The 27,942-nt window shown below is 40.0% G+C and overlaps 2 protein-coding genes across 4 annotated transcripts in view; both read right to left on the reverse strand.

Moving 5' to 3' along the window:
• hfw (leucine-rich repeat domain-containing protein hfw) overlaps positions 1-27,942 on the reverse strand; it is a 54,054-nt gene that overhangs the window by 5,597 nt on the left and 20,515 nt on the right. The window contains exons 2-5 of the mRNA XM_074100290.1: positions 10,677-10,775; positions 10,258-10,441; positions 2,969-3,094; positions 1,021-1,218 (exon numbers count right to left, since the gene is read on the reverse strand). Of these exons, the coding sequence (XP_073956391.1) occupies positions 1,021-1,218; positions 2,969-3,094; positions 10,258-10,441; positions 10,677-10,775 (607 nt within the window). The remainder of the gene's footprint in view (positions 1-1,020; positions 1,219-2,968; positions 3,095-10,257; positions 10,442-10,676; positions 10,776-27,942) is intronic.
• LOC141436968 (uncharacterized) lies at positions 17,659-24,996 on the reverse strand. 3 transcript variants are annotated; one of them, XM_074100118.1, is made up of 2 exons: positions 24,952-24,996; positions 17,659-24,846 (listed from the first exon to the last, which is right to left on the reverse strand). In XM_074100118.1, exon 2 carries the CDS (start codon positions 23,072-23,074, stop codon positions 17,669-17,671), a length of 5,406 nt encoding a protein of 1,801 aa, XP_073956219.1. In that variant the 5' UTR covers positions 23,075-24,846; positions 24,952-24,996; the 3' UTR covers positions 17,659-17,668. The 3 variants fall into 3 exon arrangements, with proteins under 3 accessions (XP_073956219.1, XP_073956220.1, XP_073956221.1); XM_074100119.1 differs by lacking the exon at positions 24,952-24,996 and having other exon boundaries at positions 17,659-23,196; positions 23,291-24,945; XM_074100120.1 differs by lacking the exon at positions 24,952-24,996 and having other exon boundaries at positions 17,659-21,826; positions 21,901-21,986.

Genomic DNA, 27,942 nt, shown 5'->3' on the forward strand with positions numbered 1-27,942 from the left:
ATTAGATTTTAGAAAGTTGTGTAAATTAAAGTCAGTCTCGGTCTAATGGAAGTCAGTCAGTCCACTTACTTATGTACTAAAAGAGGCCGTGAAGAAAATTAAATCATCATTCACTAATGGACCTTTGACATCGTAGTCATTGTTTCTATTCACGGCACGTTATCCATCTAAAGAAGTAGGTAAACCCAAATAGGTCAATCTTAGAAAAGCAAATAGTCAATCAAAGCAATAGTCACGCAACGAGCTATGGAGAGAGCTATGCTTGGAGTTTCTTTGCGCGATAGAATCCGGAATACGGAAATTCGTCGAAGAACTAAATTCACTGACATAGCTGGAAAAATATGCAAATTGAATTGGCAATGGGCAGGCCACATCGCTCGAAGAACAGATTGGGGGAGAAAAGTCCTCGAGTGACGACCACGAACCGAAAGACGAAGCGTTGGCAGGCCTCCCACCAGGTGGATTGACGACATCGTGAGAGTAGCGGGTAACCGGTGGATGCAAGTGGCGAGTTGTCGTTCATTGTGGCGTTCTAAGGGGGAGGCCTTTGTCCAGCAGTGGACGTCTTCCGGCTGATGATGATGATGAAATAGTCAATCAGTACTTAATTAATTTTGATTAGGTGTGTTCCCACTTGTTCCATTGACAGTACTGTAATAAAGTTCTATAATTAAAGTACAATTCAATCTGTCAATTTTCTACATATTTAAGACACCGTATCGTGGGCACACTTGATTATATATGTCCCTGTTGTTGCAATTATCATCTAAAAGGAATCAAAAAAGAATAATAGTCACATCACAAAGCCTTAGGCAGCCCGGTGTTTATATTAGTAGGCGAAGTGTCTACAGGATTGTCAGATTCTATTGAATTGGAGTTTAGTTCTATTTGGGCACAGCCCTACTGATACTTTTCCGCCACTCTTGGCGAATCAGCGTCATCTCAGGAGTTAAGTGCATCGTCTGTAAAGACTGTACATTAATGACTATAAAAAAAATATCTTATTACACTTTTACCTACCTGCTAGATCCACAGAAATCTTCCTATTACTCTGCACCAGGCTGAGCGGGAACTCTGTCAGATTGTTAGCTGACGCGTCCAGGACTGTTAGATTGAAGAGGTACGCAAATGGCCGCATGGAAGACGGCAGCTTAGCTGTCGTCAGGTTATTGTTTGAGATGTTCAAGCACGCTATTGAGGAGTGCTTTGGAAACTGACCTGGAATAAACAACAAGGGTGTAAGCAGAAAGATCAGAGAACATTGTGCAGATGATGTCCGCACGATTGTATCATTTAAAAATAGGTACCTACTACCTTGAGTAGGGAAAATTAATCCAGAATATTTCCTCCAAGGTTGAGCTACTCCAAATTTAATGTACAACGCAAAGATTTTTCATCCATCTTTGACGAGTTGACTTTTAATTATCGGTTTAACGTAGTTACTGGAACATTAAGATGTCAATCTCAATCAAAGTTTATTCGCTGATAATTGTTAAGATCATGATAACGCCTCGGAATAGCGATTGGCATTTAATTATTCCAAGCCATAGGTATGATCTGTTACACTAATCACCGCGCGCACTAAGTTTCATGGTACCAGCCACGCAGTTCTTGTCAAACACGTGGGCGGGAGCGTGCGAACAGACGCGGCGGCCATATTGCCATTTCGTTTTGGAATACTCTGGAACTCTAGACAAACAAATTATTTGAAGTTACTCAATCACTGGTTGAAATGTTCGGAATATATTTGTTTTGTGTTTAGTTTTTTTTTGTGTTTGGTTAAATACTTACTGCTGTTTTTCATTTCGTCCAACTCTATTTCGTCAGCTTGGGCGTGCGCAAAAAAAGATCAGATGAGATCAAAATGTCAATGCGGTTTCAATTCAAAACGTAGATAAGTTATTGTCAGGTCTGTACTTCCACCCACCGGTTTAGATTTTAGAGAGAGGGGGGGGACGCTCGATTTTCATGAAAATTTGCACTTTAAAGTTAAATATTTCACAAACAAATCACTGAATAGAAAAATCGTTTTAACAAACCCCTAATGGTTTACATATATATCCGTGCAAAATTACAGCTTTCTAGCATTAATAGTCCCTGAGCAAAGCCGCGGACGGACAGACATACAGACAGACATGGCGAAACTATAAGGGTTCCGTTTTTGCCATTTTGGCTCCGGAACCCTAATAAAAGCTCGTAAAAAGGTACAGCCGGTAAAAACTCTTGCATTAGAAATGAATTGTTCGACAAAAACAAGGGTTTCTGTGGCAGGCTATTTGGCGCTAGTACCTATCGCGAGGTCCGTTGTCAACTTTGACATTTGCATCACGTTTCTGATTGGTTTAAATAACTAAATGAGCCAATCGCGAGCAAGACTTTAACGTCAAAAGGATGTCTCGATACTAACGCCATCTAGCGATATTTTGCCTTTCAATTTTGCCCACGACATTGGAACCTTCGGGTCTCTCTGCCACCGACGGAAAGAGGCCCGATGGTTGTACTTTAGTGCCTTGGTGTCTGGGCCGCCCCTTAGCGTGGGACGTCACCTGTGTAGACATATTGGCTCCGTCCCACGTTAACGGTTCTGCACGGAACCCTGGGTCCGCCGCAGAGCAGGCCCAAACTATTAACGCTTTTCTTTCGAACAACTACATATTTGCGGCACTTGCAATAGAAACTTTGGGCCCATGGTCGTCCGACACAAAAAAGGTTGTAAAAGAAGTGTCGGACAAGCTCTTCGGCGTCTCAGGCGACCATAGGACTGGTACCTTCTTTGCCCAGCGCCTAAGTTTGGCGGTGCAGAGGGGCAATGCGCCCTCACGATGCCCCAAGTGGGCGATCTCCAGGGTATATTTTATTTGTAATTTTTAGTTTTGTAAAATTTTGGTTTGTTTAGTTATTTTGATTTGTTAACAAACATTAATTACTTTCAATAAACCTAATTATTTAATGGAATGGAGGATCTCACCCACGATCTTTCCGATATTCCCGTCTGTAAGCGCCATGGACACCAGTCTGCGGAAGACGGCCTGCGACACGTCGAGCTCGCCGATGTTTGCATTCAGCACGTGCAGGTTTGTTATGTTCTGGTTCACTGGAAACAATGAAAATTCAGTTAATTTGAGTATGACAACAGAAAATTATCAACAGGGTAAATTTATTGTGTTATTTCTCATAAGGGGCAACTATTGGTGTCCCTCTCTTACTCACATGTTAGACAGGGACACCAATAGTTGCCGGCCACATATTGCAGTTAAAATATGGCCCGTCTAGGAGTCCCTATAGTTGTTTATATTACATATATTTTTTTAATCATTATTTGCTTGTTAATTATTGCTCATTGTTTAGTAAAAAATGTCTATCTTAGGGGTAAGTACATCTCATAATTATTGAAAGAGTGATTGATTAACACTTAATACAATGATTACTGGCTGAATTGGTTTTCTCGTAAAATAATAATGAACAAAATATTATGGATATTTTCTCCAGCAGCATACTCAATTTAAGTCTAATAACTGCTAAGTCCTATATTCATTTTATCGTTCACCACGAAAACCTGCTAAATAATCATTTTTATTGATTTCCTGTGATTTGTGTAAGATATTGCTGTTAATTATATCTTTAAAATATCAAGTTTAGTCATAGCTACAAAAGGGATTTCAAAATTTTGATTAGAACGATTGAAGATTTTATGCCATTTTTAACGTCATGTAAACTAAGTCAAAGTGGACTTAGCAGGTTAAGGAATTAGGCTGAAGTACTGTCACTTAATAAGTGTATATAATATATAGAATTACTAGCTTTTGCCCGCGACTTCGTCCGCGCGGAATAGTAACTTTGGGAAGTATTTAAAAATTATTTAGGATCCCTATTTTGCCAATAATAGCACATATAAACTTCTACGGTTTACTGAAAATAATCTATTTTAAAACATTGCTATAGGTAAATACCTATAAACTATTTTTTTTGTTCTCCCATCCATCCATCCATCCATCCATGTTTTTTGGTAAAACATAAATATTTTGCGGGAAACCACATTTTACCAATACGACGTGTATTCTACCCTGTCAACATAAAAGGACTAAGTACTTAATTCTTCATAGTGAACTCTTGACACCTTACGTCCTTTATTGTAAGTTAGGAGGGTAGGATTATAATTAAGACACCATTTTTACTAAGCATAGCTACACATATTTCCGATAAATATACTTATAGTAATTTGTTTGAAATTCCTTAAGAACTTTCATCCCATATTTTCAAGTAAATAGGTCGAAATTTGAAAGCGCCGGAACAAATGTTTTTTAGGGTTCCGTAGCTGAAAAGGAAAAAAAGGAACCCTTATAGGATCACTTTGCTGTCCGTCCGTCCGTCTGTCTGTCAAGACCCTTTATCTCCTAAACGCGCGGAGTATCGGTATCGAGTTGAAATTGAAACCGTAAACTCAGGTCAATAGTCCCGAAAGCTGCGAAAAATCAAACTTCTAAGTCAAGGCAATCAAAAGCTACAGTCATTAAAAAGGTATTTCCATGTAAATAGCCTTAACAGAAAAAGTTATAGGGTACTTCCAGAAAAATAATTGTATTTTTTTTCTATGTGTATCTGTTTTCTGTATCGATAACTACGTCTGGTGTACAATAAAGAGTCTTTGTATTGTAGGTATTGTAAATAAGAAAAATCTGAAAATAATAATTTTCATGTCTGACTGTCTATGTCAATAAGCCATCTAAAATGACCCCACATTGCGAACATTTTGCTTGAGCTTAGAAGGCTCTGCTAACACTGCATGATCTCCTCTACTAACATCACCTCTCGCAGGTAATTTTTTTTGAACAAATATCTATTTATCGCTTATCACGTGCCCAAATGCCAAGTTTCATAAAGAACCATCGATTTATCTTCGACAATGACGATCTTTCATATAAACTTTCATCCCCTATTTCACCCCCTCACAGGAAGAGTTTTAAAAAAACGCGCGAATAAATATCTATTTATCTCTTATCACGTGCCCAAATGCCAAGTTTCATAAGGAACCATCGATTTATCTTCAACAATGACGATCTTCCATATAAAATTTCCTCCCCTATTTCACTTCCTCAGAGGAAGAATTAAAAAAAAAAACGCGCGAACAAATATCTATTTACTTCTTATCACGTGCCGAAATGGCAAGTTTATCATCGATAATGACGACCTTCCATATAAATTTTCATTCCCTATTTCACCCCCTCGCAGGTCGAATTTTCAAAAAAGCTCAAACAAATATCGATTTGTTTCCTATTAAGTGCCTAAATGCCAAGTTTCATGGTTTTATCTTCGACAGCGACGAACTTCCACCTTATTAACTTTCATCCCCTATTTCAACCCCTTAAAGCCTCCTTTTTGCGATAAAAGATAGCCTATAGTCTTTCCTAAGGTCTATTCTATCTCTGTACCAAATTTCATCAAAATCGGTTCAGCGGTTTAGGCGTGAAAGCGTAACAGACAGACAGACAGACAGAGTTACTTTCGCATTTATAATATTAGTATTCTTATTAAGTGCCTAAATGCCAAGTTTCATGGTTTTATCTTCGACAGCGACGAACTTCCACCTTATTAACTTTCATCCCCTATTTCAACCCCTTAAAGCCTCCTTTTCGCGATAAAAGATAGCCTATGTTCTTTCCCAAGGTCTATTCTATCTCTGTACCAAATTTCATCAAAATCGGTTCAGCGGTTTAGGCGTGAAAGCGTAACAGACAGACAGACAGACAGACAGACAGACAGAGTTACTTTCGCATTTATAATATTAGTATGGATAGTATGGAAGTATGGATTGTACAACCTACCTACTTGTAACTTTTGTGGTAGAGGGGCTTAGTGTATTTCGTAATTTATATTTTACAAAGCATGTAATTTTCCTATTTTGTAAGTAGGTAACATAGGTATCGAAAATACAAACTGCAGAAAAATAAGACCAGCGCTGGGAATCGAATACCGCTACACCACCGCTGGACAACGATACAGACACGAATTTCTCCTATGCACCTCATATCTCAGCTTGTGCCACTTATTTAGCCACTTAAGCAGCGACACTAGCGACATCCATGCCGTAGCCCTCATCGAGAAACTACCGTAAAACCGACCGTAAAAGTAACAAAAAATTTGGAATTGAAATAAAAAATACAAAAAGATTCCAAAAAACCAATCTTAGGTAACATAGGGTTTGTGGAAGGTCAATTTTTTACTGAGTAGGTACCTAATGATTTATTTATAATTTTCATTATCTGACTGAATTCGTGATTATTTAATAACAAGACATTTATACCAAGGTTTTCGATAACAGATACAAGAAGCACTATTAATAAATATACGGAAAATAAGTAGCTGTATTTTGTTTATCAAGTTCAAAAGTTAAGTAAGTTATTGACGGACAAAGATAGTATCCACAAAAAGCCTAGTGGCATGGCAATACCTAAGTGTAAACGTATGTGCAATTAAATACCTAAGTACAGATGTTCATGTTTACATGTTCATGTTAGAAATGAACGAAGTTTGCGCCTAATTATACACATCATGAGCACAAGCCTCTTCTCATAATGAAAGGGCTTGGGCCGTAATTCCCAGGCGGGCCCAGAGCGGATTGGGATCTTCAGTCATACCAGCATTGAATCTCTTAGCAGGTTTCTCACGTTGTATGTCTTTCACAGCTCATAGAAAATTCCAAATGTAATTCCGCATTTAAATTCTGAAAAACTCAGAGGTGCCAATCCAGATCCAGACGCGAACCCACGACCCTGGTTGAGAAGCCAGAGGTCAAAACACTAGGCTACCACTGCTGTTAGGTACATTAACATTATGTATTTCTTTTTTATAAATAATCATTTTTCTTAAACTTGAGTACCCGTGGTTTGGCGGAATACAGGTCAATTATTTAACTACGTACTCATTCTGTTTTCCTTAAACTGTTTATTTCACAGGAACCCAATATGACTCATTTTAACTAAATGGCTAATTTATTTTATTTCGAACCTGATGATTACTAATGTACAGGCAAAAAACTTTTCCTAGACATGACCGACACGCTCTTGGCGGCTTTTTTATGTGTTCAACAAATAAATAATTAATGATGTTATATTAGCAAAATACTTAAGTACTTAAAATTTATGAATTTATTTTGTAAACCCGCGCGTCACATTTGCAAACAATTACATCACTATGACAAGGTTCCATTTAGGCGTACAGTTACAACACTACAATATTGAGTAAAGAAGATTTACGACCCAGTTACCGCACCAACGCTTGGCTTACGGGTAAATATTGATTCTGTCCTTATCGTCGTGCTGCTTAAGAAAAGGGACACCATAATATTATTGTTTGAATAATTAGGTATGTACCTACAGACTTTTTCATCACACTTGCTCGTAAACAGTGTCGTAACATGCAGGCTACCTTGGTTGCAACCCCCCAAATAAAACCCTCGACCTTAATGTGCTTGTCATGAAACCCGTGGTCGGTAAATGAGTCATTGCGCGTACACATTGTCTTGCCATGAAGCCCAAGGACGGTCAATGAGTCAGTGCCCGTACTGATGGTGCTGCGCGCGCTGCTGCAGGACTACATGGACCACATGCACACGCACGTTGCGGCGCATGCCGAGGGAGGTTGAGGGCGACGTTGCCAAGAGCACAGCCTAAGGTATCGCCAATATTTGGAACAATTATATTTTTTCTTTTACAAATATAAAATTTTACTTGCAAATGTGATGAAAAACATTGTATGTCGCACGGGCGGTACTAGAATTACGAACATCGACTCATTAAAGCCCTCAGTCTTCGACTTCGGGCTTCTAATAGACTCTCGTTCGTAAGTCCTTTTTTACCGCCCTTAAGACACAATGTACTATTAGAATCCTTTCACTGCAGTTGCAGACGATGAAAAGGCACAGAACTACTTTTTTATGGGAATGGTTTGTACTTCGTATTTTTTAGCATTAGATGAAGGGTAAGCAATTTTGACGAGTCTTTTTATTAAAAAACGTTTTTAAAAAAACAAGTAACTATTATTTATAATAGCAAAATGATGTAAATGGTCATATAACCTTGCTAATTGTTACACATTTGCTGTGACTTATTTTTCAAAAGTGCTTTTCAATAAAAAGACACGTCAAGATCGCTTACCTTCTTTATAGTGCTAAAAATCGGTCAAGTGCGAGTGCGAGCGACTCGCGCATGAAGGGTTCCGTACAATGTTTTAAAAACAAATAATTTAGTAATAATTTTTTGTAAAAAAATCTAATACAAGCTTTTTTGTTGGCGGTACTTTTTGCCCCTGGTTACAAAATCGATGCGGACGTGTACTTTTTATTACAGAGTTCCTATGGCCAACATCTAACTTCATCATCAGATCAGCTCTACGTCATAATAGTATTGCATTGTCATCGGATTTATACATGCATGCAAAATTTCAGCTCAATCGGTTGATGATATCCACTTCAAATTTAAGTTGAAATATTAATTCCACCTGAACAAACATACTTAATTAGTTACATTACATGTTAATAAAAATATATCACCAAAATGTAAGCACTAGGTGCAAGTAGGTATTTTGAATAAAGAACAATTTTAAATTCTCATCCTCTTTGGCTGTCGCCCTGTCGGAGGCTGAATAGCGCTTTAGACTCTTGCCATGTGGCGGAAAAAAAAGTGTCTGAACGCGGTAATTCGGCCGAACGACGCGTACTTATTATGAATTAGTGAATAAATCTTAACCTGATTTTAAATTTTGACCATGTTAATCTTAGTGTTACTTAGTATGAATTATAACGGACATTTTTTGGTGTAAAAAACATTAAATACAGCGGCTGTTCTGAGTGCTTTATTGAAGTTGGCTTTTGTGAAGTGTGTGTAGTGTGTGTCGGAGGTTTGTGGATCATAAATTGTTATTTAGTCTTAATGCTGCCCAAAAAAATAAACCACGGTCGGTATATAATAGCACTAATAAAATCGCAAATTAATAAGTAGTTAAACATTAAACAACATAGGGTCACGGGCGTTGCCCCTAGCAACTGACGGCCGTCATCTTGGCAGCCTAGCAATCAAAAACCGCTGAATGAAACACGTTTCTTGTATGACGACTCGCTTTGATTTGTTACTTTATTTTATGCCACTGTAATATAAACAGGGAAAATTTAAATTGCCTAGCTATTACGGCTCAAGAGATAGAGCCCTGTGACAGACAGACAGCGGAGTCTCAGTAATAAGGTTCCGTTGGCACCCTTTGGGTACGAAACCCTAAAAAAGACATAGTATAGCACCTGTCAGGCCTTCTAGCGCAACAAAGTGTCTCCAGGATTGTGTAATGCACCCGGACCGGACTCAAAAGCCGCGTTAGTTACTTTGCGGAGGTCCATAATTCCATATCAATGAACTGAAACAATGAAATACTTTGCTCTCCCGCGACCTTATGATAACTATGTTTAGGCAAGAAATGTGTGTTCATGTAGTTCCTCCACCTCCACACTGTAAGAATACACACAAATCACACCTTCTGCCTTTCGCTAGAAGCTGTCCATGTCACAGCAGATGACCAACGAAAGGACACTGCACGGATATAAAGGATGTCTTAGATTAATTAAATTACGCCATATTGTATTGGATGAAGACAAATATTGTCTTGAGTTAAAGCTATTATCTTACCTACTTAAAGAAAATGATTACTTGGATTGGATATTTCTGCGACTATGAATATTCTTGATCAAATAACTCCTTTTTTCCGCGTAGGACCGGTCCAATGAGGGCTATCGTTTTTTGTCTCACTAGATGGCGCACTGTTGCGTGAGGTTTTTTGTCTCACTAGATGGCGCACTGTTGCGTGAGGTTTTTAAGTATGGCTTTCAAAGTCTGTTATTGCGGGCGTGAAAACAAAGTTTAGATGAAAATCATATTTAATACACCTTAAAACCGTACTATAAAAATATCGAGCATGCCACAGTGTTGCATAGACCCCGTTTTGTTCGGAAACAAGGGAGGACAAAGGTTTCCGAAAGACAAAACTGTCTCAAAACACATTCATTGCCCCGGAACGCATATTTGCCATAAATAATTTCAAATATTGCAAAATATTCACAAAATTATTCTAATTATAAATTAACCCGCGTACCTCACCCAAAAACTATGAGATTAGAAATTTCGGAGACCTCACGCTACACTAGCGCCTCTAGCGGCGAATTCATACGCGATAGCCCTCATTGGAAGCATTTGCCCAGGTTTACACTACACTTACTGGAAACCGTCAGGCCTTCTTTCAACGTGAAGCTGTCCACGTCGCAGCAGAAGACCGACGAAGCCCCGATGGTGACGCAGCGCAGCTCGTTCGTGGGACACTGGGAGCGATCCATGTGGAAGCACTTGCCCAAGTTCAGGTTTGGTTTCGGAGCTTCAGGGCGAGGCGTGGAGGCAGGGGCTTGCTGGAAACAGAACACAAGAAAGTTAACCACATTAATTCATTTTCATTTTGGTTCATTCAAATCTTCTTTTTAAGAAAGTCAAAGCAAAGTAACTATTTCTGTTCGTGTTTATATTACTTAGTAAGGACGTAGAGTTTATCTACGACTTACGAATGGTTAATTGAGTGATGAGATGACTTTGCGACCGTGTCCGAAATTCGTGGAATTCACTCGTCGAGTTCCATAGAAGCCTTACCTCTCTGTACTTAGGCGCAGCCTGCTCGGACTCATCAACTCTCATCTCTATGGAAGGCACGTGCCCTAGCAGATACACCACTAAACACCACAGCGCCACCTGGCGGGGAAAGCATACAATAACAATTAATTCAGATAAAACATGTCTAGCTAAAAGCAACGCCGATTCTATATAGGGTAGACCAAGAGGAGCGGTCGCCCTAGGCGCTTGATTTCTTTTTTTTTTATCAAACTTTCGAGTTTCCAGTGCAAAATAAAACTTTGCTGGCGCCTTTTGAGGCTCGGATGCGCTTTAAATAATCTCACTATACCTTGGTCAATGGCTAGAACGCTGTATTTCTTTTTTATTTCTTATGTTTCACACTATTAGATCCATACTTGTCTAGTTATTTCGGAAAATTTAACCCTATATTGAAAATACAAACTGAAATAAAAATGCACAGAAAAAACAGAAAAATAAGACCATCACTGGGAATCGAACCCAGGTCCTCGGTAATCCGTACCGCGTGCCGCGTGGTGGTTGACCTTCAGTGGTGTAGCGGTATAGCACGCGGTACGGATTACCGAGGACCTGTGATTATTTTTCTGTACTTATTTAAAATATAGTATACCTAAGATTGGTTTTTTTTTGGAATTTTTTTGTATTTTTTATTTCAATTCCAAATTTTTACTTTTACGGTCATCCCGTAAAACCTAAATTGAAAATACAACCAATCTTAGGTATACTGTATTTTAAATACAGGTAGAGTGGTAGGAAAGCCAAGATTTAAGTAACAAGAGTTCATTTTTTCAGGGTTCCGTACCCAAAGGATGCCAACGGGACCCTATTACTGAGACTACGCTATCTGTCTGTCCGTCCGTCGGTCACAGGGTTCTATCTCTCGAGCCGTAATAGCTAGACACTTGAAATTTCCACAGATTATGTACTACTGTGGCCGCTATCACAACAAATACTAAAAACAGAATAAAATAAATATTTAAGGGGGCTCCCATACAGCAAACGTGATTTTTTTGCCGTTTTTTGCTAATGTCTAATGTTGTATAGGGGGGTTTTCGGATAAAAAAATTACCCGTTTTTTCCTTAACTATCCTTAATTTTCCATACAAAATTTATTAGTCAGTACAGTCATACAGCATGTATGGTTAACTGCGTCACAAAACTGACAATTAAAAGTGGGACACTTTTTTTTATTGCTTAAATCGATAGTGCTCGTGATTCTGAGTAGAAATAACCCAAAATTTGTTAAAGGGTACACTACTTTTTTCTGAAAATTCCCATAGATAATATGGAACCCTTCGTGCGCGAGTCCGACTCGCACTTGGCCAATTTTTGTAAATTTTTCCAAATTCGTGGGCAATTTTTCTAAATATTCTGGCGAATAAGTCGGTAAACACGATTATTGAAAAAAATCTCAATAGATTTGTCCTCCAAACTAGGATCCTTAAACAAATATTTTATTATTCAGTTTATTTCAAAATTAGGTAAGTACAAGATTTTATACAGTAAAATTTTCAAGAGTGATAGTAATTTATTTAGCAAATTGGGATAATTTTATTCAGTCACTAAGTTTAATGATTGTAGATTTGTAAATTGATTGATTCAGGTATACTTTACTGAGGTCCATAACAATGCGAGCAAGTGTATTTTTTGTTTTTATAAGCTTTTATATAGCTATTTAACTTTGTTTGCATTAAACTTTGCAAATGTATTTTGATCCACATCCAGTTGTCCGATTGACTTGAAATTTTCTAGGTAATGTAAGTTGAATAACATTGGAAGTACACTCGACTCGAACCAACTGAATCGTGGCCCACTGTGGAATCTTTTGATAGAAAAACGTCATATAGTGACATCGCATTGCTTGACAAGGGAATTATGACACTTAACTGTGAGAACGTTCTACGGTGGGTTAGGAATGAAATGGTTCGACTGTACAGTATTATAGTAAGTATGTCGTTGTAAAAGATATTTTACAAATACTAACGGTGAATTTCGAAGTATTTTCTTCAAAAATGAGTCATATTCACTCGTTTAATCATACCCTTATCGGGCGACACAGTGCTATTTTTAAATGTTATTCACATTTCCTGCTTGCATACATCAACACATGTACTAAATAAAATATATATCCACCGCGTCGTCTGCTTCACCCCCTCAAATACCGAAAATTCTTCTATAAGCGCGCCTTAAGATACATAGCAACAGTTGCTTCGAATCGTAATAGCTGCGAAGGTCGGGAAGACACGTGTACTGTAAATACGATAAAATGGATAAAAATATCCGCGGCGTAAACACTCAGGTGGTCCCACATAAAGCTCACATGCTGTGGAACTATTTATTTGCCATAGCCATAACTTATGTTTTTAGAGTTCAAAGTCAAAATGACAAAACAGAACCATCATAATACCTAGTTAAAGGTGAAAATCTTATGTATGAAGTAGTGTACAAAATTGATACAGGACTTAGTTATTTAGCGAATATCGAATGTCAATTTATTTATATGGACACGCCATGTCTGTTCGGCCGACTGTCCGTGGCTTAGCTCGAAGAATCTTAGTACTAGAAAGCTAAGCATAATAATCACGTCAACATAGTGGTAGAGTCATCTATCATTTCAGCCTACAATATGTACGTTACGTACGCCCCACTGCTGGGCACAAGGCTTGTAGAGTCAGGAAGCGTCGAGTTGGAAACTTGGCTCTACATGACGTGATCTGATAACTTTTTCAGGATTCGAGTCATTGTGATTTAACGCAAGCCTACTTTGGTGTATTAAACAATCATATTCGTCATCGCAGTATTTAGGGCCTGTGGGGCTACTCCGAAATTCGAAAATCGAAGTTCGTGTCGTTCCGTCCCCCTCTGACGCTTATTTATCATCATCATCATTCCAGCCTATATACGTCCTACTGCTGGGCACATGCCTCCTCTCAGAACAAGAGGGCTTAGGCCGTAGTTCACACGCACCATTGAATTGCTTCGCTGGTTTGTGAAGGTTTCCTCACGATGTTTTCCTTCACCACAAAGCTCGTGGTAAATTTCAAATGTAATTCCGCACATGAATTTCGAAAAACTCAGAGGTGCGAGCAGGGGTTTGAACCCACGACCCTCTGCTTGAGAGGCGATAGGTCAAACCACTAGGCCAGCTGTCAGCTGCCAGCTGTCGCTTATTTATACTATTTAATTGTAATACGAAAGTGAGAGGGACGGTACGATACGAACTTCGATTTTAGAATTTCGGAGTAGGCCCTTTGTTTCACCACTTGTCGACTAACTTTAAGTGATGGATATCAGTGATGCCGTCTCTGTTTGTTTTGTCCGAATAAACAAAGACGGCATTACTTTTATCTGAGACTCGTCAAGTGCTGAAACAGGCCCTTAAACAAATGCTTTGTTTCCAACTATGTTTAAATGTAACGTAAATTTTAATGACTGCAAAATTTTTATGCTGTGTATGCGATTCAAAATAGCATCTGTTTTACAAATTAAAGTGTGATTATACGGGTAATGCGTAGTTTTAAATCTAGGTTGCAGCAAAACAGATGTCAATATCGGACGGCAGTTCACATGTGGTTTGCGATGATTCTTTGGTTCTGTTTGGCGCAATGTGATGCAATTCTACAAAGTATATCTGTTACAAAAATAATAGCAGACTACAAAGTAGCACTTTAGAGTTCAAGCCATAAAAGACTGTGAACAAGTTCTTAAAAATAATCTTCATTTAGGTACGTTGTATGAAAAACACCCGAGTTAAATTCTATTTCTTCTACGCAAACTTCTTTTGCCAAAATGTCTGTGAACATACGGACTTTGAATAAACATCACAATTGTACGAACCTTTATACTGTTTTAACTGCACATAATTAATTATCTTTTAAAGAATAAGCCAAGCCCCTTTTTTTTAGTTTATTCGAGAAATAACCTATTTGACCTTTTGAATGTTGCCTTAAAGTTAACGGAAATCAAAAATAATATAATAATAATATAATGTCCGCCCGTTCACTTTAGCGTCAAACCGTTAAAAATTCGTGTTACGTAGGTACATAAAAATTTTATTTGAAACGTGGTCAATGTAATAAAATAATTATTGACACAGCCTTGTTTTCCATTCATACGTCGTACTAACCTATTGTTCTCCGGCTAAAATATACATATCTATGTATTATACATTGGTAAACATACAAGTACAACACCATCCTTGTTATGGCGCCAGTATATGTTGTTTGTATCGTCATATCAACAACTTTATAGGATTCCATTTCTATTCATTGTTTTTAACGGTTTTTCCATATGTTATTTTCAAATAATGTTAAATAGGGACCTCATTTAATGGTTAGTGTCCTGCAAAAATCCACCAGTTAACGAAAATACAAACTGAAACATAAATGCACAGAAAAACCAGAAAAAGAGACCTGCGCTGGGAATCGAACCCAGGTCTCAGCATTTCGTGCTGTGTGCTAAACCTCTACACCACCCACCACTAGACAGGAGTAAAGACAAATTTCTCCTATGCACCACATATCTCAGCTTGTTTGTTTCTTATTTAGTCACTTAAGCAGCAACACTAGCGACATCTATGTTTTAGCTCTCATCAAGAAATTTTCAACACTCCATCGGAACTAATCGCTCACCTGGACAAAAGATGTCGCTATTAAGCAATCAAATTAAGATTGGTTTTTGGAGTCTTTTTACCCGACTGTCCAAAGGAGGGTTATTGTATTTTTTATTTCAACTCCAAATTTTGTTACTTTTACGGTTCCCCCTGTAATATTTATTTTATTTTGATTTAATTATTTATGTTAAAAGTAATATACGACTAAATATTCAGTGAATATTTCAAGCTTCTACCTGTTGCCGTTATTAATATCGAGCAAAAAACGGCAAGAAAATCACGTTTCTTGTATCGGAGCCCGCTTTAAATATTGATTTGATTCTGTGTTTAGTACTTGTTGTAATAGCAGCAAAAAGAATACCTACACCACCTGTGAAAATTTGAACCGTCTATCTATCACGGTTCACGAGGTACAGCCTGGCGACAGACAGACAGATGGCCAATGGAGTCTTAGTAATATGGTCCCGTTATACGAACTTAGATTTTTATATTTAGTAGCCCTCCTGGGCAGTTCTACTAGCATATTATCTCAACCAATATCAGTATCCTGCTATTATTCGTAGGTCATATTACAGATATTGAAGGAATGAGCGATACTGAACTGAGCGGTTTGTTTTAAATAAAGCAGTGTGCTTGGGGTATAATTTCAATTTGTTAAAATTTTATGGTGACTGTAGGTCATTTATTTGATATACTCGTATGTATGCGGCATTATGTATGTGTCTTGTATACGGTTTACTACTGTTTCGGCGGATAACGTTTGGCAACCTGTTTCATTTCGCAACTTTTAATTTCCCAACTTTTTAATATTTCTGAAACTGTAAATATTTCAGGATTTTTATAAAACTAACCTAACCTAAAGGGTTCTACACGATGGCCCTGAAATAAATCCTGAAATATTTACAGTTTTACAGCCTTATTCATAAAAAATCCTTAATTGAGGTTTGATCGGTCTGTTACTTAGCAGACTGATTAAGCTTGTTAGACGGTTGTCAAGAAGTATGATTCATAAACGCTTGCTAGCAGTCTGCTAGTTGTTGAGCCGCTGATAGACTGATTAGACTCGTTATGTTGGCCACCTTGACAAATCAAAGACAAAAAATGGCCTAATCGATAATTAAAAAAAAAAAGTTGACAGCAGTGACAGCAAATTAGCAGGAAAAAAATAAAAAGCGAGAAGTTTGTTTTCCCGCCATTTCCGATCCGCATGTTTATGTTGTGCAAAAAGCCATAATTGTGTTAATCATCCTATTTTTTTTTTCATACTTATTGCTAATTTATTGCTGCTAATTTAGAGGATTTTTAAATACAAATTCCTGAAAATATTTTTTCCTGGTTTTTTTTTTAATCTTTGCGTAACTTCACCTTCACTAAAATATCTTCGGTATGGTTTTTTGCTCTTGTCAAAGTCAGCTGTTCAAACTTGTGGCGGCCATTTTGTGACTTAGCAGGGAGATAAAGGAGGGTATCGTGCCCTCTAGACCCTCGGATAAGAAAACCGTTTGCCTGAATTCGTAATAGGGGGGTATAGGTTCGTTGGGACGATAAATGGAACTAAAGGATACAAAATACTAGCCACGTGAATGTAGAAGAAGAAGTTAACTTCGGTCGTGTATCTTTATTAATAACATGTATGTATATACATGGTCTTATCTACAGTGGCTTCACCTTGTATAATATGAGGGCCTGGTCTACCCAGAGTTACCCTCTCTGTACAGTCGATTACGTCTCCAGTCTAGACACTGCGTAAGTGTGCCTTGGTGTCCTACGTATCCTCAGTTCCTGCTCAGTTAGGGGAACTTATTGTACAGGGATTATGGGTGTCGTAAGCCCTATAATACCCTGAGCCTGACACCAGCTGGACATGGCGGCTGTGCCGCCACGGGGCCCTCCTTCCTACCCCTTCAGGCCCGACCCGTATGCTCCAACTCATAATCGACCGTACTACAATGGCTTGCCAGTATGCTTCCGATACATACTCATGGGAGTCCCGGACTCTATAAGAATGGATCTTCTGAATGACCGATAGCTGACCCATTCCTCCACATCCATGTAGCTAGATATATCGATTATAAAAGCGTATATATACATGAGCACTTACCAGGATCATCTCTGGTCACCGCGAGGAGTCAGCCATGCCATCGCACTCGCAATCCACACGCAAAATGTCTTTCTGCCTCAAATACCCTCTCTCTCGCATTCTTTTACGCGCCGTATTCTGTCACCCGAAGGGTTAACACACAAGAGGATCGGTTAAAGCATAAACAAGGAAAACGTTGACACATCGCAATATAGATTGACATAAGGCAGGGTTGACACTTACCAACTGTTTTACGGCGACTCGTGCATAGAATGCGCGACACTCCCACAAGAAAAGAGGTTATTGCAGCAGGGCGAGTAGGTGCCGCGTCCATTCCAGGATTTTATCCCTGGCACGAATGGCAGCAACCCTCTTGCTCCTCACAGGCTCCCCCTCTTCGCACTGCTCCTCCAGTGGTGGTACTTCAGGATTGCTAGTCTCTGCGCGGTCTACTGGAGTATTCCTCTCGATGTCAGTTTGATCATCTAGTGCCTCTGGAGTTGTGTCATCTGGTAAGTTCCTCTCAATCACCTCGTTCTGTTGTCCAGATAGAGCCTCTGCTTCTGGCTCGTCATCCTCTATTTCCAGGGGGTAGAGGTGCCCAACGGAACGTGTAGTTATAGAGTCGTTAACCTTGACTCTTGCAACTCTGTGCTCGCCATCACGGCCCTCGGTTAACGCGTCAATTCTGCCCACCTTCCACTGATTTCTATTTTTATGGTCTGATTTTATCTGCACAAGGTCGCCTACTTGTGGTTTACGGTGGGACCTGACCCTGGGTTGCTTTGGTGCGTGGTTGTACCGCTCCCTGAGACTTGTGAGGTACTGTCCTATAAACATTCTTTTAAACTCTTCCATCATCTTGAGTCCTCTTTTCCAGCTCTCAATCAGGTCACCTTTTATGGCTGTACTCCCCGTTGGAGTTTCTGCCATAGATGGTCTCGTTGTTAAGCATTCCCCTAGACTTAAGAAGTCAGCTGGTCGCAGGACATGTTCTACTTCAGTACCCACTTTTGTTAAGGGCCGTGTGTTTAATACCGCCTCCACTTCCTTCAGTACTGTCAATAGCTTGTTTTCATTGAGCAGGTGCTTTTCTAACATTCTTTTGAGGCAGTGTTTTACCAGGGCTATAAGTCTCTCATAAAAGGCGCCATGCCATGGAGCAAGTTGGGGAATAAATCTCCATTGGATCTTATTCACAATGCAGTATGGCTGCTGTACTACTTCTGAAACTAGTTTGAAGCACGTTGCGTTGTCAGAGTACATCCTATGCGGTATACCTCTAGTAGCCGCAAACCTCCGTAACGCTAGGAGACACTCTTCCGCTGAAAGGTCCTTCACGATCTCCAGATGGATAGCTCTGATTGTTAAACAGGTAAACAAGGCTACCCATCGTTTTTCTCTGCCACTAGGTGTACTCACAAACAGAGGGCCAAAATAGTCTACCCCCGTATAGGTATAGGGTTTGCTATAGTTCACACGCTCTGGTGGTAGCGCCGGTGTGTCCGGTAGCCTATACGGTCCTCCGCCGTGCTTCATACATTGTAGACACCTTCTAAGCACCTTCGTCACCTGCGGTTTCCCTTGTGGGATCCAGTATCGCTCTCTGATAGAGTTTAATGTATGCGAAGGCCCCACGTGGTAATTACGCTCATGAGTGTCTTTAATGATCTTGTCCGTAAACTGACTATTTCTGGGTAATAATATTGGATATTTCTTATCGTAGCTCCATGTTGTATTTGCCATACGCCCGCGGCATCTCAGAACGCCATCCACGTCTAAAAAGAGATCTAGATTTCTCGCCAGATGCGTTCTCTTCCCATCCAGTTCTTCAGGGAAGTGTTTCTTTTGCAATTCTATTATATTGCTTATAGTTTCAGCTCCGTCGGACACCTGTTGATTGTCGATTTTTTCTTGTTGGTTATCGGAATTATCTAGCTCCATGAGTTCATCGGTGGGATATTCACTGTACTCAATGGGCTTGCTCTGACCTTGGTAGTTTGAGTCATCTTTTCTAGGATTGGTTGGGCCTTCACTCAGCTCTAGGGGGTCGCTCCGGCCTCCTTCCTCATCCATGGATACTTCTCGTCTGTGTTCACCTGAGCTGTCGCTCAGGACCTCCCCGAAAGAAAGAAGGTTTTGATGTTCTTGGTATACCCGGTCTTCTGGCCAAGTGGATTCATCTCTGACAAGAAACTCTGGTCCATTGTACCAAAGGTCCATTTTTTCTTTAAACAGTTCTGGTCGCGTAGCGATGTCAGCAGGATTCGACTTTGTGTTAATGTAACACATCTCAGTATTAGGATGATTTCTTTTAATTTCGTTAACTCTGTTCGCAACAAAGGGAGGGAGGAGCTTGTTCGATTTCATCCAGCAGAGCACTACCATGCTATCTGACCATAAGTACTCTTTGGCTATTTCAAGCTCTAGATTATTCCTGGTGTATTTTAAGAGTCTGCTCCCAATTAGAAACCCGAGTAACTCCAATTTGGGAATCTTCAGATCATCCTTGTCTTTAGCTTGTGATACATGAGATTTCGCCATTAGGAAAGATATTGAGCTTCGTTTTGGACTTATCACCTTCAGATAGACAACTGCGGCGTAAGCGTTCTTGGACGCGTCTGTAAAACAGTGAAGTTGGTACGTGAGGTCACCTTTTGATGTGTCTGACCCTATGTATCTGGGTATCTGAATATCGGCTAAGGTATACAGGTTTTGTATTGCCTCTTGTATAGACAAGATCATATTTGTAGGCAACTTGGCGTCCCATTTCGCTTTTATCCCGCAAATGTTCTGAAAGATAAGCTTCATTGGTAATATTAGTGGGCATACAAACCCGCAAGGGTCGTATACACGAGCTAAGGCCTGAAGCACCTTCCTCTTTGTATCCACTGGTTTGCTTATGTCGCAGTGATTCGGTGTTACATTAAGTTTTAATCTATCTTTAGAGAGATTCCAGTAAAGCCCGAGTACCTTGACATCATCACATTGGTTTGCCTTATGTGCTTCTGGTATAGTTTTCATAAATTTTTCATCATTGGATAACCAATCTCGTATGTTCATAGATAGTTGTTCAAAGCTAGATCTCGTCTGATTGTAGATCTTCATGGCCTCTTGAACAGAGTTGGCTCCCGTCACTAAATTATCAACATAGCACTTATGAGAAATAGTCTTTATTAATTCTTCGTTTGATTGTGTCATATGATGCTGGATTGTGGCTGTAAGAAGAAAAGGACTTGATATAACTCCAAACGGTACTCTGCAGAATCTAAAGTGAAGTAAATTGTCTTCTGTTGCTCCTCTGTTTACATCCTTTAGCCATAAAAATCTCGTCACGTCACGATCCTCATCTTGAAGGGCTACTTGAAGAAATGCCTTCTCAACATCGGCTATCAAGCCTATTTTCTTTGTACGGAATTTCAAAAGTAGAGCTGTTAGATCTTCTAGCATAGAAGGACCACTGTATAGGCATTCATTAAGGCTCTTCTGCCCTGTCGTCTTTGCAGATGCGTCGTACACGATTCTCCCTTTCTTTCCCTTCTGCTTAACCATATGGTGGGGTAAATAATGAAGAGGGTGATCACTTTTCTGTACGTCTTCTTGATCGACTATTTCTATAATGCCAAGGTGTAGTTGTTCCTTCAAGATGGACTCGTATTCATCGAGAGCTGCCGTATCGAGCCTCTTCAGAGTGCTTCTTAATCGACCTAGGGCTAGACCAAAATTTGATGGTAAATCTGGTGGGTACTGAATCCACGGCCATTTGACCAGATATCGGCCATTTTGGTATTGCACGGTGTTGTTGAAATGGCGTACTGCTTCTTCTTGTCTCGTAGCTTTTGGAGAATCTGTGATCCCTATACTTTCTAGAGACCATAGGAATTGCACATCTATACTTCTCAGCGGCAGATCAGGTTCAGTAAAGTACGGGCAACTAGGAATGTGGCATTGACAATATGTCACAACAGATAGGGCATTGTCGACTTCCCCTGGAGTTATGTTTCCAGATAGTACCCATCCAAAGTCCGTATCCAGTAAATATAGATTTTCAGCGATCTGGACTTTATTGTCTCTAAGGATGGCACTGTAGCAGTCATTGCCTATAAGTAAATCAACAGTCTCTCCAGCTGTATCATCGTCAGCAATTACATCTACTCCATTATATTCCGAGAAAGCAACTGGAACTCTGTCTGTAATCTTTGGTACAATATTAACTGTTATTTGTTTACTGATACCACGCTTGGTTAGAATGTCGACTACTGTTGTAGGGCTAGACAGTTTTTGAGGTTTAGACGCTCCAAAGGTATAAATTAGAAGAGAATCTTCCCGAAGATTCTGCAGGTTCAACATACTTGCAGCTTGTCGCGTGATATAGCTACGCTGGCTGCCACAGTCCAGCAAGATACGAGAAAGTTTTGATTTCTTGGTTTCAGGGTTTTGTAGAGTTCCCACCGCGGTCTGCAAGTAAGTATAACGATTAACATTGATACAAGATGCAATAGTATTTGCAGCTTCTGCCGTTACTGACTCACCACTTGGGACTGGACAAAACACCATTAAATGGTCGCCCTTGCAGCGGTAGCAAGAAATTTTCCTCCTGCACAAGGCTGTTTGGTGGTTCCGTCGTAGGCAATGTAGGCATCTTCCGTGTAATTTTTTCTGCCTAGCTTCCACAGTTTGGAATCGACGGCAATCGGCACTCAGATGTCCTTTAGCGTTGCAAAAGAGACACGGCCTCTTTGGCCTCTTTGCTGGTGGTGCCTCGTGATCCTTGCTGTGTTTCCGCTTACGGCTGACCTGCGGGCGCGCCTCAACTCGAACCTGCAGGGCTTCCGTGGTGCTTGACCCGGGTACAGTGGAATCTTCATGGCTTATAAGAGCAGCCGACCTCTCCATAGCGGTGATAATCCGGTCCAAGCTGCTTCTAATGGAGACCAAATCATCATTCTTTTCCCCAATAAGGTGATGTTCATGTATGACCTTCGCTGGAAATTTGGAGAGCACTAATGCTCTTAGGTGGTTGCCGCTGACTGGCTCGCCTAGTTTCTCCAAAACCCTGAGATTTCTTTCAATGTTATCCAACACGCTGCGACAGCTAGTGCTGGACTGATCCGCCTTTGGTAAGTTTGTAAGCGCTGTATAATGGGCATCTATTAGGATGTTGTTAGAGCCAAATCGCTGCTTCAAGGTATCTACGGCTATTGAGTAGTTTGCATTAGTTGCGGTTAATCCAGATATGGTTTCTAAAGCCGGTCCTTTGAGGCAGCCCATCAGATAAAGCAGCTTTTCTGACTCTGCGATTTCTCTATCATCTACATTTGCCACAAATCTGTCCCAAAACTCACTCCATTTTAGTTTATCACCATCGTATGTAGGTAGGCCTAGCTCAGGCAATTTAGCCTTTTGGGTAACTCGTAGTTGACTTTTGCTGAGCTCCCATGCAGTCTCAAGCTCGGTTAATGTGTCTTCAGCTTCAAGCTGGTCCTGTGTTACTTCGCTTACATCTGTATCCCCAGATGTATTTAACAGGTGATATACTTCTTTCTCGAGTAATTCGAGACACTGTCTGAGTTTCAACCGGTGGGACACAAATTCTTCTTGAGGTGCGCCCTCTTCCTTACACTTCACTAGCAGAGCTTTAGCACTAGCTGCAACTTCCCTCAATTTTAGTTGTCTCAGGACAAGCCTAGCTTGGGAACTCGCCATGATGTCAGCTAAGCCAACCAAATATAGGAGGGACAGTGCTGGCGCTGTGTCAGGTACTGATGTCTGTCGTTTCGCTTGCGAGAAATGAGAATGCGTGCGGATACGTTTCCTACTTGTCACGACTGAAACGCATAAAAAATGCTTGCATTATAATCTTTCATTAGAGATTTAACCGGTTATTCGCATGTAACAAGTGCAACAAGTAGCACAACATACCTGTAAATACTCCGCGCCATACTTCAGAAACGCTCCTCGATGCATATAAATATGACTTTCCAGATAAAGATCGCAAATGCGCACTTACGAGAACACAATTAGAGCACTTATTTTAAGAGTATCTAATAAGTTTTCCACATTGAATACAAAATCTCGACCATATTTTCAACATTCGAAAACAGAAAAGCGGTAGGAAAAAACGTAATGTTACCAGACTGACATTTCTCCCCTACATAGATAATCATTACGGTGCGTTCCGATTCTCCCTCACAAGCTTAACTAAATCTGTATAATCTTGTTATTGTCAGAAATGAACATATATGCTGGCCTATTTCTTTTTTTTTTTATAACTTAATTATAATTAGAAATTCATTATTTACATGATGGATAGATTAAAAAAACCATAATTATGTCGCAAACAATAATAATACAGCGTAATACGAAAAAACGCACCCATAAACAACAGACACAGATTGAATCAAACCAGAAATACCACAGACTATGCCAAGAGGTACGTTCCGTATCTGTAGGTTGGTAATAAGGTATTAAATAAAGAGTTGTGTTGACATTGTGTCGCATCGGTGATAACTCGATATTTAATCACATACGAGGCCGTAATAAAACAAAACGAATTTGTTTTTATTTCCTTTAATAAAAACACGCAGCAGCTATAGGGAAAGAACGGAAGTTGCAGTTGCATCTAATGACGTGTCAACTCAAAGAAACAATAAAGTAATCTGGGACTGGAAAAACCAGACTCAATCCGGCTTCCCAACCTCATATCCCAGCACATCTCCACCATTTTATCGTGCCCTCTAGACCCTCGGATAAGAAAACCGTTTGCCTGAATTCGTAATAGGGGGGTATAGGTTCGTTGGGACGATAAATGGAACTAAAGGATACAAAATACTAGCCACGTGAATGTAGAAGAAGAAGTTAACTTCGGTCGTGTATCTTTATTAATAACATGTATGTATATACATGGTCTTATCTACAGTGGCTTCACCTTGTATAATATGAGGGCCTGGTCTACCCAGAGTTACCCTCTCTGTACAGTCGATTACGTCTCCAGTCTAGACACTGCGTAAGTGTGCCTTGGTGTCCTACGTATCCTCAGTTCCTGCTCAGTTAGGGGAACTTATTGTACAGGGATTATGGGTGTCGTAAGCCCTATAATACCCTGAGCCTGACACCAGCTGGACATGGCGGCTGTGCCGCCACGGGGCCCTCCTTCCTACCCCTTCAGGCCCGACCCGTATGCTCCAACTCATAATCGACCGTACTACAATGGCTTGCCAGTATGCTTCCGATACATACTCATGGGAGTCCCGGACTCTATAAGAATGGATCTTCTGAATGACCGATAGCTGACCCATTCCTCCACATCCATGTAGCTAGATATATCGATTATAAAAGCGTATATATACATGAGCACTTACCAGGATCATCTCTGGTCACCGCGAGGAGTCAGCCATGCCATCGCACTCGCAATCCACACGCAAAATGTCTTTCTGCCTCAAATACCCTCTCTCTCGCATTCTTTTACGCGCCGTATTCTGTCACCCGAAGGGTTAACACACAAGAGGATCGGTTAAAGCATAAACAAGGAAAACGTTGACACATCGCAATATAGATTGACATAAGGCAGGGTTGACACTTACCAACTGTTTTACGGCGACTCGTGCATAGAATGCGCGACAGAGGGTCTACGGTCCGCTAACTTTAGCAGAGCCTTGATCGACTGATTAGCGCTAACAGACGTTTATGAATCATGTTTTTTAGCATCGGGCCTTCAAGGAGCCTTCAAGGAGGCTCTAACTTTTTATGAATAAGGCTGTTAGAGTTTGCGAAATGAAACAGGTTGCCAATCGTTACGTTACGAAAAGGCAGTACTCGCTTGTATACCTATATTGTTAGTTTCATTTAATCTTGATATTGTTCTAATCCAGAGTTTTTCAATCTGTGGGGCGCGATCCCCCGGGGGGTCGTGGATGCCCTTTAAGGGGGTCGCAGTATCTTTAAAATATCACCGTTATTGTGTATGATTATTCAATGTTTGTATTATCAACGTAAGATAAAACAAATAACTGTAAGTGGAGGTAGCAGGGGGTCGACAAATATTTTTCAAACCAAGGGGGCCGCGTTCTGAAAAAGTTTGAAAAACACTGACCAGACCACTTACTTCTATCTAGTGTAAAGGTTGCCTGGAAGATCGCTCTGAAGCGATAACGCCCTCTATAGCTTACCTTAGAAAATCTCTATATATAGGTACCTTTGTTTTCTGTACTGCTTACTATGTATTGGTGTTCAATAAAGATGTATTGTATTGTATTAGAACTATAATACCCATCTACGGATAATATTCATTTTGGTAAGTTTAAACAAGTCCACAGACAAGCAAGGTCCGCTCGCCGTGTCTCAATTATCCAATAGCCGCTTCCTCCCAATTGAGGCAAGAGCAAGGCGACCTGGGTTAAGATTAGAACTCATTCGGACCAAGATGAGGATGGGACGAAATTTAAGTAAGTCCAAGTTGTTGAATTGAAATTCCGGGAATTGCTTAGAATTAACACACATCGTGAATTTCATTAGCGTTCCATAAAAAAACCTGCGACAAATTTCATGCCTATAATCCACAGGTTGTTATTTAATGTGTTAATTTTCTAATTTTTAACTTGGTATGAGTACAATTCTATGAATCCAAGAAGAGGTTTTTTTTTTAATAGCCTATATAGTGTCCCACTGCTGGGCAAAGGCCTCCCCTTTCTCCTTCCACTCGTCTCTGGCCTCGGCAAAATGTTGCCAGTCCGGCTGGAGTCGGCTGGAGAAGAGGTTAAGATTGAAAAATACTTACATCTATATAATATAATACCTTTGAACGAGCAATTCTTGTATATATGTAGAAGAGTTTCGGGGATTTCGTAAACGGCTACCACGATTTCGATGAAATTTGGTATGTGAGGGTTTTCGGGGATGACAAATCGATCTAGCTTGGTCTTATCTCTGGGAAAACGCTTATTATTGGGTTTAGCCCGAGCAAAGCTCGGTCGCCCAGTACTTGGATATAAAATGAAACGATAAAATTGATAAATTAAAAAATGTCTAAGCCCTGTATCTCTCCTACCCGGGGCATCGTGCCCAGCATGCTTGCGGCATTCCCTCGCTGCACGGCTAAGCTCAGCCTCTGGGCGAAAAAAGACCCGGCCCTGGGGTCGCCAGAGACACCAACTAGTTTATCGACACCTCGCGAACAAATTTTTTGGTGTCGGATGACCACAGTCCTAAAGTTTCGAACGCAAGTGCCGCAAATACGTAATCAGCTGTCAACTCAACTTTCTTAGTTTTTTTTTCTGTAAGAACCTTGTACAAACTAAATATCTTTTAGAGAACTTGGAAAGAAAACGATGGATGAAATCGGTAAATTTCTCAAGTTACGGCGTGACCAAGAGATACAGTTCCTTTTTATAACTTAAACTAGTTTTTGCCTGCGGCTTCGCCGGCGTGGAGTTCGGGTTACCGCGCCCTCTGGAACTGTGCATTTTTCCGGGATAAAAGTACCTTATGTCACTCTCTGGACCATAAACTATATCTATGCTAAAAATCACGTCGACCCGTCGCTCCATTTCGACGTGAAAGACGGAACGTACAAACACACTCACTTTCGCATTTATAAATTAGTATGGATATAGAAGATAGAAAGGAATATGTATTATCCCGCGTAAATCCTTCCACAGTCAATGTCGCCAGTATTTCGTCTCTCCCGCCGCTGTCTATGAGCTAACGTATGACGAAACAATAGGTCCTTAAAGAACTAAAGAACCCTAAAAACAACTCGTAGTTGTTAATGAAGGAAACAGCGCAACTTCTCGGATTTTAACTATTTATTTCGTACAGTCAAGGGAAAAGATATCGACACGGACAAAGGTACAAAAATATGTATACACGACTTTATGCACTTAACATTATGGCCGTGTATACATATTTTTGCAACTTTGGCCGTGTCGATATCTTTGCCCTTGACTGTACTTACCTATTCGTTTTGAGAACTATTTTGCTTTTAACACTGACGTGTTCTAAATCAAATCATATTTTTCACAGATAATACATTAAAAAACTTATATATTCTATCTAATTGGCTGCCAGTCAGCCAACAATAGAACACTTACGTAACTTAGTTCTCTTCTCATTTTTATCACAAAACAAAAATGCTTATAAGCTCCCTGCTTAGCACGTCAAATGGGATTGATAAGATACGTGTATCGGCCATGTTCCCAGCATTACACACATTATATTACATTTATTTGCCGCCAGTCTATTTTTAGCCAATTATCTTGACTATTTGAACCACAGTATTTTATGAATTATGAAGTATTCAAGCGTAAATTAGCCCACAACGCCACTAAGCGTCACTCCTAAGAGTTATAGAAATAGGTATATTTACTTATTAGATAAACCTGATAAAGTAGGTAAATAAATTAGAGATGTGCCGACTAGTCGCCGACTAGTCGGAAAGCCGACTATCCGGCCACTTTCGTAGTCGGCGACTAGTCGGCGAATAGTCGGCAAAAAGCGCCGACTATCCGGCTTCTTACTTTGTACGTATATTTCAATAAAATATTTATTTTCGTGTAGGTATAGGTATACAGAGGGGG

Source organism: Choristoneura fumiferana, chromosome 17 (genome assembly GCF_025370935.1).
Source record: "Choristoneura fumiferana chromosome 17, NRCan_CFum_1, whole genome shotgun sequence".
Lineage (NCBI taxonomy): Eukaryota > Metazoa > Arthropoda > Insecta > Lepidoptera > Tortricidae > Choristoneura > Choristoneura fumiferana.